The 13,143-nt window shown below is 41.1% G+C and overlaps 1 protein-coding gene across 1 annotated transcript in view; it reads left to right on the forward strand.

The window, feature by feature from the left end:
* Positions 1-10,132, forward strand: part of LOC107298194 (disintegrin-like leberagin-C) — a gene marked incomplete at its 5' end in the record, with an annotated part of 16,447 nt that extends 6,315 nt beyond the window's left edge. The window contains 5 exons of the mRNA XM_015827562.1: positions 628-717; positions 1,782-1,977; positions 3,556-3,658; positions 8,968-9,082; positions 9,681-10,132. Coding sequence (XP_015683048.1) covers positions 628-717; positions 1,782-1,977; positions 3,556-3,658; positions 8,968-9,082; positions 9,681-9,752 — 576 coding nt within the window. The remainder of the gene's footprint in view (positions 1-627; positions 718-1,781; positions 1,978-3,555; positions 3,659-8,967; positions 9,083-9,680) is intronic.
* Between the last annotated feature and the right edge of the window lie 3,011 nt (positions 10,133-13,143).

Consider the following 13,143-nt stretch of genomic DNA (forward strand, 5'->3'; position numbering starts at 1 on the left):
AAGTTGGAAGGGACCTTGGAGGTCATCGAGTCCAACCCCCTGCCCAGGCAGGAACCCTACACCATTTCAGACAAACGGCTGTCCAGTCTCTTCTTAAAAACTTCCAGTGTTGGAGCATTCACCACTTCTGGAGGCAGATTGTTCCATTGGTTAATTGTTCTAACTGTCAGGAAGTTTCTCCTTAGTTCTAAGTTGCTTCCTTCCCCAAGCTCTGGAAATCATTCTGCACAGAGAGTACATCTTTTTGGGACAGATCGTTAGTGCCAAGATGTACAATAGCCTCCACATCACAGCCCTTGCTGCCATTCTTAATTATTTTAGAAATACGTTTCTTGTCCCTACTGACAGTAGCACCTGGAAGATACCTGACCTCTTTCGAAGCCTCTGTGTCCTTTCCTAAATTTACATCCCTTATAATTGAATCACCTACCAGAAGGTAGCTTCTCTTTTTGGATGCCTTTCTGTTCTTGCATGACTGATGTGTAGTAGCTGATTCACACCTCTCCCTGTCGAAATCTAGTTGCAGAAATGTCTTTTTCCTTAGCAGTTTCCCTCTTCAAAATAGACCAATTAAAAAAGACCAGGCAAAAAATTCTATGATATCATTTGATATGTTTTGGTTTTCAGACTTGTCGATATCCGTGCTGTGATGCTGCAACGTGTAAACTACACTCATGGGTAAAGTGTGAATCTGGAGAGTGTTGCGACCAGTGCAGAGTAAGACTTGTTTATTTTTAACACCAGGAGAAATTTTACCCTACTCCATACTAGCCATATAGAAATGTAATATCTCTTGGCTGTTTACTATGATCAAAACATTTCAAACCTATTCCTATCCCTTCTTTCAGTTTATTTGACCCTTATGAACATATCCATAGGTAGGGTAATTTAATAAAATTTCAGTCTTATCTCAATCTCAAATGCATTCTTTCAGCATGTTAAATCATATCTGTGAAAATAATATCTTTGTTCTTTGACTGAGATTGCATGGAAACCTAGTTTAAACTAGGAGAGGCAATGTTTGAGATTGGTGCCCTAACTGAGCTTCCTAACTTTCTGGAAGCTTCTAAGAGGTCTCCGGTAATGCTGTGACATTTTTCTCTCTGAGCCTTTTAGGATGGAAATAGATGCAGGAGACTTCTGGAAGGAAAGTTGCCCTTTTTCCCCCTTAAGTTCTCTACCTGCTCTCTAAAGCTCCAAATTCAGGTGTTTTGGTGGAGCATTCTGGAGGTGCTGCAGGACCAATGAAAGAAAGGTGATAGTTCCTCATTCCTTCTTTTTATGTGGGATCCCAGTTGACTCTGTAATGAACCTTTTGAGCAGAGTGGCCCAAAACATTTTGTTATTTGCATATTTCCATCACAAGCCTAGATTCACAGCAGGAGAAGGGAGCCACATGTTTTTCAGCACGTGACAGAAAATTCTATGAATGCTTCTTCCCCTGTAGAGAAATAAAAATATATCATGAGAAAGTTCAACAATTTACTTTTTGCTGATTTTTCATGGCAGCCCAACTGATTTTCCCTTTATGGTCGGCCAACAGGTAGAACTTGTCTTTCAGGAATTGAGCCTTTCATTGCAATCATTTTCCCACAGCAAATAAGACAGATTGGGACTTCTAGGCACCACACACAGTTGTAGCAGGGCAGGGATGCCTTGCTTGGTGATCCTCAAGACAGATGAAGAGGAGGATTTGAAATGTGTTTTGAACCATGGTTTGACTCTTTGATCTCTGCTTCTGAAGAGTGATAGCTGGGAGTATTTTTGATTCTCACCCACAGTTTAGGACAGCAGGAACAGAATGCCGGGCAGCAGAGAGTGAATGTGACATTCCTGAAAGCTGCACTGGCCAATCTGCTGACTGTCCCACAGATCGCTTCCATAAGAATGGACTACCATGCCTATACAACTACGGTTACTGCTACAATGGGAAGTGCCCCGTCATGTTTTACCAATGTTATTTTCTCTTTGGTTCAAGTAAGTCAACTTTAGAATTTCAGAATAGTGGTGTTATAAAAGATTAAGACAGTCATTGCCATTAATGAAAGATATTTTCTTTTTTGTAACCATAGTTAATCATCATTACATTTCTGTTTTATAACTGAGTTTGAAGGAACCTTGGAGGTCTTCTAGTCCAACTCCCTGCTCAAGCAGGAAGCCTTATACCATTTCCAATCTCTTCTTACAACTTCTAAGGGTTTTCTTTCTAGAATCTCAGCATCTCAACATCATTCAACTGGAATGAAGTGTGGTCTTCCCAAAGTATTGTAAAGTGGTACTAACACTTCACATGATCTTGATTTTATCCCTCTGTTAATCTAGCCTAGGATTGTGTTAGATCTTTGGCAGTTGCAGTACACTGATGGTGTGTATTTAAGTGGTTGTCCACTAGGACTCCAAGATCCCTCTTACAGTTAAAGTATTGAGCCAGGTATCACCCATTCTGTATCTGTGATTTGGTTTTTCTCGCCTAAATATAGAACTTTTTTTTTACTATTTTCACCATTGAATTAATTTTGTTAGATAGGATCTAGTGTTGAAGTCTCTCGAGATCCTCCTGGATCTTTAGCCTCTCTTCTGGAGGGATGGCTATTCCCGCCAGCTTGGCGTTGTCTGTAAATTTGATGAGTTGCCCTTCTGTCCCCTTGTCTACATTTTTTATGAAGGGTCAGATGGCATGTGATGGTGATTGGGAATCCAAATTGAAATCAGAACATTGTTTCACTTGCATGATCAATCCATCAATTTGATTAATAAATAAATGGACGCTTGCTGGATTATTTCCATTGCTTTGAAAATGGAAACTCTCAGTTCAAACAAAGAAATCTTTATTTTGGTCAGTTAAATAGCATAAAATGATGTAACATTCCAAAGAATGGAAATAGCTCACTCTTTTGCAAGTAATCCAGCTATATTCAGAAAGGCTTATGCCCAGGAATTGACAGGCCTCAAACCAAGAATGACACATGATGGTTCTTACAAGCTGAGTTCTTTCTTCTTTCATTCCTGTAGACAAAATCTTGCTGGATTAAGGACTCTACTATCCGCATCTACAATACACTCTGTGGATAATTAGGGAGGAGCTGTCTTCGCCCTCTTTCTCTCACATGTAATATTGGGGCTGAATTGCCTCTTATTCATCCTGACTGCACCCCCTCCCACCCAGGGATCCCCCTCCTCACTGCATTGCAGCACAGGAATGTATCTACAATAGTGTTAAACTTGGAAAATGGAGAATGAGGACACAGAGGAATGAAGCTGCACTCAGATTCCCCTCCAGTCATTGATTTACTACAGGGTCTTCTGCAACTTGCATAAAGTGGCTTCAGCTTTTATGTCCATAAAATGAAATAAGCCTGTTTAGTGTAGTACTGTATCAGACAGAGAATGATTCAGTCAAAATGAGGATTAGATAAAAAATGGATTACAAAATAATAGATTACAAATAAGTAAATATTAACTAGCAAATAATAAGCAAATAATCTCTCCTCTGAAATCTCTTAAGCCATTCTTTACCCAGTTGGCATGTTACACACTCAGGTATTTGTCTTGCAGATGCAACTGAGGCTCATGATGGTTGTTTTGATGTTAATGAAATAGGAAATGAATCTTACCACTGCAGAAAGGAAAATGAGAAATACATTGCATGTGCACGAAAGTAAGCAATCTAAATTATTTCCTGCTATGATGATGATATAAAACAGACATGTCAAACACAAGGCCCGGGGGCCAGATGTGGCCTGCGAAGTGCTTTCATGTGGCCCGCGATGCCATTCTGGAAACAGTGAGGCTGGCCGGGAGCCAATGTACAATTTTGTGGTAGCCATCTATGCTGAAACGCATTCAATCTTAGCTCCACAAGGCCGTCTAGAAACGGCGAGGAACTAGCCCCTGCTGCATCGGCCCGGCCTACTGGGTGCATGCTGGGGAGGTGTCACCCTTTGTGAGGAGTTAAGAAATGGACCATGTTTTGGCGTTTGCCCTGGTCCCACCTCCTGCCAGAGACCCTCAGATCTGTCCCACTCCTGCCCAGGCCCCCACAGGCACCCTTGACACGAACGATGTAGAGCTGGCAATGTGCACCCAGTAGGCCACACCCACTCCATCCATGCCCACCCAGTAGGCTGCACCCAGCCCAGCCCCCGAGGGCAACCGCAATACTGATGCGGCCCTCCATGAAATTGAGTTTGACACCCCTGGTATAAAATAAGGATAATATAAGAAATATTTTTGTGTCCACATCTGTTGGAACATGATTCTATCACCTGGCTAAAAGAACAGAAATGTGAGTCAATTTCTGAATGGCTAATTTTCCTTTGTTTTCCATGTTGCGTTACAAGGTGGAACAAAAGCTGGGTGTAAAAGGAGTGCCATGAGGATAGAAGTGCCTTTTAAAAGATTGTGTCAGAAAGGAGAGATACTCCTTGACTTACAACTATTCATTTAATGACTTCAAAGAACTGACACACAACTAGTCCTTGCACTTACAATTGTTGCAGCATGTGAGTCATGTGAGCAAAATTTGGGTGCTTGGCGACCAACATTTATTTATGAGGGCTGCAGTGTCCCAAGGTCACATGATCACCATTTCCGACCTTCCCAGCCAGATTCTAATAAATCAAAGTCAATGGGGGAAGTCAGATTTGCTTATCCCAAAGATGCTTTTTCACGAAGCAACTGGACTTTCTTGTTTTTCTTTGAAGATGTTTCACTTCTCATCCAAGAAGCTTATTCAGCTCTGAGTGGATGGTGAGGAATGGAAAGATTTATACTCCTGCTAACAGCTAGTCATTTGCATTCTTTTAGTGAGTCATTAAAGCTACCTGGAGGCTTATCTGTGTCTTCGGGGTCACCTGAGTAGCCCAAATGGGTGTGGAGCCTTCTTGGAACTGTTGAAAGGACTGTGTTGTAGACCTGAGGTAGATAATGTCAGATCCCTCCCCCCCGTTGAGAAAGGGCTGTTCATTTTTGACATAGATGGCCTCTTTGACCCCTCTTTCAAACCAGCAATCCTCTCTGTCCAAAATGTGGACTTTGCTGTCTTTGAAAGAGTGTCCTTTGTTTTTTAAATGCAGATGGACTGCTGACTCTTGTCCTGATTTGTTCTCCTATGTTGTGCCATATGTGTATGAAGTTGTTGTTTCGTTTCCCCAATGTACAGATCTGCACATAGCTCACTGCACTGTACTGCATACACCACGTTGCTCATTTTGTGTCTGGGTGTTTTATCCTTGGGATGGACAAGCTTCTGTCTTAGTGAATTCTTAAGTTTGAAGTTTGCACGTATGTTGTGTTGGCTGAAGATCCTTCTGAGTTTTTCCGATATTCCTGCAACTTATGGAATGACTACATTGCTTTGTTTATTGTTTTCTTTGTTTGTTACAGAGGAGCTCCTGTAGGTCTTCTTTGAGATTTGATGAAGGCCCACTTGGGAGAGTCACATGTTCTGAGGGCTTCTTTTTCTTTTCCTTCTTTGCAGCTGGGCAGGCCTTCAGCTCTGTGGTGTAGGGTTCTGATAACTCCCATTTTGTGCTCCAGTGGGTGGTGTGAATCAAAATGTACATACTGATCTGTGTGAGTGGGTTTTCTGTAAATTTCAGTGTTAAGGCTTTTCTCTTCCTTAAAGTATGCAGCACAGTCCAAGAAGGCTAGACTATTTTCCTTAACATCTTCACGTGTGAATTTGATGTATCTGTCCACTGAGTTGATATGTTGGTGAATGCTTCCAATTCCTGTGTTTTGATCTTGACCCAAGTATCGTCCATATACCTATACCAGTGAGTGGGTGGAATTCCTGTGAAAAAGTTTGGAGCTTTGGTTTCTACCTCTTCCATGTAGAGATTGGCCACAATGGGGGACACAGGTGAGTCCATGGCAAAGCCGTGTTTTTGTCTGTAGAAACCTATATTGAAAATAGATACTGATCAGGCAGAGGTCCAGCGTCCAGTTTTATTTTACATATGTTACTGGCAAAGTCACGTGAATTATTGATGTGATGAGGAGCCATTATGTTAGTTAGATATTTTGCAATGTTGTAGGTGATAATTGTTCTGAGTGGTGTTCGTTCTTTGTGGATTTTGGGGAGTCCATATATGCATGTCAGGGCTTCCCCAGGATAAAGACGGTAGTATTGTGGCTTGTCGATGGCATTATCCATTAGTAATTGTTGCAAGAAATCAATGAACTTTTTCTTGTAACTAATGATGGGATCTCTCTTCAGAGTCTCATAGCTGGCAGTGTCCTTCGGAAGACTGTTCACCTTGGCCTTGTAGTCATCTGTGTTCAGGATGACTGTGCATCTTCTTTTATCAGCTGGCAAGATGGTGATGTTTGGGTCTCTTCCTAGGGATGTCACTGTTCTCCATTCTTGAATTGTGAGGTTGGAAGGGGGGACAGTCCTCCTTTTGTGAGTTCTGTCCTCCTTTGAAAAGTGTCCTCCTACATGTCCTCCTTTTCGATATTTGAAGACTAATCTGCAGGGCTTTTTTTTTCTCATAGAACGCTCAGAATGGCATTCCGGCACCTTTTTTTGATGGTTTTTTTTTTCAACTTTTGCATGAGCTGTGCTACTCCCCCTATTGGCTTTCGAAAGCCAATAGGAATTGCTGCTGAGTGCGCCAAAACACCCAGCCGGCAAACTTTGCACATGTAAGTTGTCTGCAGCGAAGGCGAATTGGCAGGAACTTTGCACCCCTCCCTGCTACCCAATTACACCATCTCCTAGTTAGTCCCGAAGATACCTGGAGGAGACTGGAGCGGCGATGTCACAGTAACTTTCTCTTGATCTTCGGCCCTGCTAGGGCAATAATGGCTGCGGGTGCAAGAGGCAGGGGCGGCGGGGCTGCTGCGGGCGGGGGTGTGAGGGGCGGTGGTGGCCGGCTGCCCCCCGTGCTGTGGGAGCCGCGGGGCCCACTCTACAAGGCGGAGCAGCAGTGCTGGCAGGGCGGCTGTGGGCGGGGGCGCGGCATGTAAGCATAATTATAATATAAAATGTTATTGTTACAAATGTTTTTATTATGCATTTATGATATTATAGTGTATTCTGTATTATTGTTGCAATGAATAAAATGTTTCTTTTATTTACGATATTTTTTTCTTCAATTTATTTGTGTCCTCCTTTTCATTGTAAAAAAGTTGGTCACCTTAGTGTTTTGGCACTGGTGAGGGCTGCAAATACCATTTTTCTTAATTGTTCTGCTTCTGGTTCTGCCAGTTTATTGTTCCTGATGGCTGACTGTGACTGGGAGGAGTCACAGTGACTCAGAGGAGGACTGTGACTGGGAGGAAATATACAACTGGTAGATGTTCTGGTGTTACTGCAAAATCCAGTCCTTTGTCTACAAGATTATTTTCTCTTTGGGTAAGCTCTCTGTCAGACAGATTTTTCACCCATCGGTCAGTTTTCTAAGACATCTCAGTGTCTCAGTGGGTTGGTTCTTCTGTTTTGTGTGTTTTTTCCTGCCGAAGCTGTAGGGTGGAAAATTTGGGTTTTTGTCACACTTTGCTCTTGTTGTGTTGTGCTAGTTGTGCTTTCTTTGTAAATTCTATGACCTGTTCTAATACTTCTGTTGGTAGAAGTGATTTCGGCTCTTGGAGTTTGTGTTCCACTCTGTCTTTCAAAACCTCAGTTGTAAAATTACTCTGTCTTATTCTTTCATTTAGAAGTTGGAGCTGTGTTTTCTGCAGGATGTTTTCTGCCCTGTGTCCTTTCACTGCTGAACACAGGTGCAGGCTGTTGGGGATGAGTCTCTGTTGTCTGCATCTCAAACTCCCCGCCATCCAGTCAGAGTTGAAGACGCTTCTTGGATGAGAAACAGAACGTTTAGTCCAGTTGCCCCAATCTTTAGGTTTCAGCTCCCATCATCCCCTGTCATCCACTGATCAGAGATTATGAGAATTTTAAGCCAGAGATCTGGAAAAACCAAGCCCCCTAAAATCTACTTTAGGAGTTTTCCAGGTGGATAACAGATGCATTTCTTGCTCTTAAGATAAGAATCCTGACTCAACCATCTCCATCCTAAAAAAAACCAGAGAAATCACTGTGAGCCAGTTGGAGATATAGGAAGTGTTTTCTCTATTTTGTTCCAAATCTTGAAACACCTTGTGAGATTTTTCAGTTATGTGTTAGGGGCAACTAGTTCCTACTGAGACTGAGCAAAGGTCTGGTTCTCCATCTCTAATTAAACACACACGCGCACACACACACGCGCGCGCGCGCGCACACACACACACACACACAGGTTAACCAAGATCAAGATTGTTGGCAGAGTCACTCATGCCCTGTTCCCAGCTGGATTACTGCATAGGGCTGCCCTTGGAAGCTACAACTGGTACAGAAGGCAATGACGCTGAGAGTCCGGGAGGCCCTGGCGTGGAATATGTGACTCCATTGTTACACAAGCTGCACAGGTTGCCAGTGTGATTCTGGCAAATTCAAGGAGTTGATCATGACCTTTAAAACCCTTTATGCCATGGGTCCAGGGTATCAGTGGAACTGCCTTACCTTGTTGGGACTAACCTGCCCCAGTGCTTCCGTGGAAAGGGCCTGCTTCAGATTCTGCCAACCAAACACTTTTGGATGGTATGGTGCAGGAGAAAAGCCTTTTCTGCTGTGGCCCCCTTGGCAATATTTTCTTGTCAGGGGTGAGGTCTGCCCCAGAATTCTGGCCTCCTGGAACAGCCTATAAGCTTGGCTTTACCTGGGTCCCCAGCATGGGCCTGCTATGTTGGGGAGAGCTGACTGGGTAGAGATGATATTCTCACCCACAGACTGCCCTTCATCTTGATTTTTAATTTTTAACTTTTATTTTAATTATAATTCTTTTTAGCAATTTCTAACTATTTATTGTATTGTAAGTCACCCAAGACATGGGGGGGGGGGGCATGGGAAACAAACAAACAAACCAAATGCTTGGAAATAAGCAAAGGAATGGGCCTCTCATTACTCCATTCTTGTTTCCTTTTCAGGGATGTAAAGTGTGGCAGGTTATTTTGTAGTTATATTTATGATAGGTATCTCTGCCGTCACAGTGATAAAGATAATGGAATGGTTGATCATGGAACAAAATGTGAAGATGGAAAGGTTAGTAAAAGATTACCTCTAATCTGTATGCTGTAAAGTCTGATTCCAAGAGGTGATTACTAAATTTTTTTTGCAATCAATCAATGCTGAAAGCTGGTCTAGATTTTCCAAACTACAGTGAATCTAAGTAGATGAAAAAGTGTCCATCTAGCCTTCTTTTGGTTGTTGTTATTTTGTTTTTCCTTCAAAGAACAACCCCAACAAATGAGGTGAATGTCCAGGGCTGTTTCTTTCTTGCAAGAACAAAACGCCTGGCCTTCTCAGAGCCTTGTGCTTCTCTCTCGCAGCATCTTCTGGACAGACTGGCAAGAGACAGTCCTTTCTCTGAACTTGTAGGCATCTCCATTGGGAAGGTGGAAGAGAGAAATGAGAGAATCAGGACAGACCTGGTGGTGACCTAAAGGTTACCAGTTCAATGAATCTATTTAGAAGTGCTGAAGCAATCCCAAAGCTTATCTTAAAGGATCAGGAATCACTTCCCCTTGATTTTTATAACCTGAAAGAAGTTTGGGTTAGTTATAAGGAATGACAGACAGAGTTTGGTTGTGTAGAAAAGTGCTGTCTTACTCCATTGATCATCTCTTGCTTTGACTTTCAGGTCTGCAGCAACAGGCAGTGTGTTGATGTGAATGAAGCCTACAAATCAACCACTGGCTTCTCTCAGATTTGATTTTGGAGATTCTTCTTTCAGAAGGTTTCACTTCCCTCTAGTCCAAAGAGACCCATCTGCCTGCATCCTACTAGTAAATCACTCTTAGCTTCCAAATTCTGCAATATTTCTTCTCCATATTTAATGTGATTATATTTTGCTGTAATCAAACCTTTTTCCCGCCACAAAGCTCCATGGGCATGTACAACACCAAAGGCTTATTTGCTGTCAAGGAAAAAAAATGGCCATTTTACCATTTGCCAGTTACAAAGCACATTTAATACAACAAGTTCTGCCTTTTGAGTTGGTGTATTCAAAGTCAATGCTTCCTCTCCAAAAGTTTCATGCTGGCTTTCCAAGATGTAGCTGCTTCCATCAATAAACTTACTATTCTCATTCTGCATTTTGTAAAGACTCATCTTTCAAATCTGGTTTGCTGGAGTAAACCGCATCAAGAACTTGCATGCAATCCGGAGGTAAACCATTGGGTGAATTATCTACTGGCATTAAAGCAACATATTCACAGTTATTCAGAAAATATTTTTCTGGATAGTATTTTATCTCAGAAGGAGCCTCTAACTATAAATAAATCCACATATTGTAACACAGTTCCAAAAGTGCTTTTCAAAAGTTAGAAGGACCTTCTTGGGTTTTTTTCCCTTGAAAATCTTTCTCTTCTCAGCCAAGTGAAGAACTGCAGAAGCTTGGATAAGAAGCAAAACATTTTCTTTTCTAAAAAAAATATTTATTTTCATTTGTCAACACAAATAAAATAAAAAGAGAGAAACAGAAGAATGAACATCCAACACTAAGAGTGAAGAAAAAGGAAAAATAAAGTGTTGTTTTAATGTGTACAAAAAAAGGTGGGGAGACCTAAATGTTGAATATATCTAATATTGCAGGATTCAATCTGAGTCCGTCATCAGGACTAGAAGTTTCGTCTTCCAAGCTTCCAGTCTCATGCTGGAGCCCATCCTCAAAGCCCCTCTCTGTGTCCAGCATGAGTCCGAAAGGTCAGGAAACAAAATCTGGTCCTGGTGACTGACCCAGATTGGATCCTGCAACATTATCCTGGGACACGTATGTTCTCCTTCATTCTCTGACAAAAAAGGATATGGACATAGTTTTACTAGACTTCAATATAGCATTTGACAAAGTAGACCACAGCCTACTTCTTAGTAAGACTGAACAATGTGGGATAATCAATACCACCACTAGATGGATTCACAACTGACTGACAGCACGTAATTCTTAATGGAACTACATCTATATGGCTGGAAGTATGCAGTGGGCTACCCAAAATTCTGTCTTAAGCCCAGTACTCTTCAACATCTTCATAAGTGATCTAGATGAAAGAATAGAAGGGGAACTCATCAAATTTGCAGGCAACCTCAAGCTGGGTGTTATAGCCAACACTTTAGAAGATAAGCTCAAGATTCAGAATTATCACAACTGATTTGAATACTGGGCCCTGTCCAATAAAATGTAATTCAGTGGTCAGAAGAATAAGGTTTTACACATGGGCAAGAAAAACAAAATGCACAGATATAGACTAGGTGGAACCTGGCTCAATAGGAGCAATTGTGATTGAGACCTAGGTGTCCTAGTAGAACCGCCATGGAAGTATGAGCCAGCAGTGTGCTGCAGCTTCCAAAAAGGCTAATGAAGGGAAGGGAAGGGAAGGGAAGGGAAAGGAAGGGAAGAGAAAAGAGAAGAGAAGAGAAGAGAAGAGAAGAGAAGAGAAGAGAAGAGAAGAGAAGATGATAAGTTGGTTTGGAGGCTAAACCATATGATGAAAGAAGAGGGAACTGGGTATGTCCTGTCTAAGAAAGAGAAGGACTAGGGGTGATTTGATAGCAGCCTCCCAGTACTTGAGGGCCTGTCACAAAGAAGAAGGGGTCAATTTATTCTTCCAAGCACTGAAGGCAGGACAAGAAGTAACAAGTTGAAGAAGAGATTTAATCTAAAACTAAACAGAAATTTCCTGACAGCGAGAACAATTAATTAGTGGAACAATTTGCCTCTGGAAGTAGTGGGTGCACTACAGGTTTTCTTTTATATATTTTATTAGTTTATAGTATATGATATAAAGAAAATAACAAAGTAAATAGCGGGAAAGATAGGGAAGGGGAAAGGGAATAGAAAAGTAAAGGAAGGGAAGGGGGGAAAGGCAGTGACTTCTGACTTCTTTTGGTGAAGTAAAATAAAATATCAACATCAAACCTCAACTACTTACTTTTACAAAATCGTGTAAACTAGCCATTTTGATAACAACAAATCTATCAAATCGATAAAGCCTCAAGTCAAAATTTCATTTCTTTCCACCTCAAGCACAAAGTCCAGAACTGGTTCCCACATAGCAATAAAAGTATTCATATTGTTTTCTTTAATTAGTACAATCAATTTAATCATCTCTGCTAGCTCCGTCAGTTTTTGCAACCATTCCTCCATTGTGGGAATCGATGTGGTCTTCCATCTCTGAGCATAGAGCAGGGGTGTCAAACATATCACAACATCTTTGTCATTGCTGGCAATGGTGAGGGCATGATTTCACTATGTTGCATCTGGCCCACAGGCCAGCAATTTCACACCCCTGTCGTAGAGTGACTTTACTGCTGTCAACTTATATAACATCAAGGTTCCCTATTTTTTTCCAGGTCTTTGTCCATTAGCCCACAAAGAAAACTCTCTGGTTTTCTTTCCATATTCACTTTAAGAATTTTCTGTATTAACATATGAATCCTACTCCAATATTTTCTTGCTTTATCATACATCTACCATAAATGGTAAAACTCCCCTCTTTACATTTACATTTCCAACATTCATTTCAAAAGCCTTTATACATTTTTGATAACTTAACTGGTGTTAAATACCAATGTACATCATCTTGTAAAACTTTTCTTTTAACTAATAGTTTAATGTAAATTTTAATCTTTTATTCCACATATTCTCCCATTGTTCAAGCATTACATTATGCCAAAAATTCCTTGCCCACTGAATCATACAATGTTTACTTGTTCATTTTCCAGATTTAAATTCAATAACAATTTATAAACTTTAGCAATAATATGTTCATCACTACCACACAGTAGGATTTCCAATTCATTTTTAACAAAACTAAACCCATGATTCTTTTTGCCTAGATTAAATCTTTCTTTCAATTGCATATATGTGGACCAATGGCAGACATGACCTTCTGATTCTAGCTCCTCCTTGGATCTGAGGGTAGGCTCCCCCAAATTAAAATTAATTATTTCACCATAGGTCCACCAATTGGGCCTCATCACCATCTCTTTTCTAAAAAAGGTTTCTTGTGGGGAAACCCAAAATCGCACCTTTGTAGAAAACCTTGTTTTATATTTATTCCAGACTCTCAAAATGGCACATCTAACAAAATGATTGTTGAAATCAA

Source organism: Protobothrops mucrosquamatus, unplaced genomic scaffold, assembly GCF_001527695.2.
Source record: "Protobothrops mucrosquamatus isolate PMUCROS unplaced genomic scaffold, P.Mucros_1.0 scaffold3794, whole genome shotgun sequence".
Taxonomy (NCBI): domain Eukaryota; kingdom Metazoa; phylum Chordata; class Lepidosauria; order Squamata; family Viperidae; genus Protobothrops; species Protobothrops mucrosquamatus.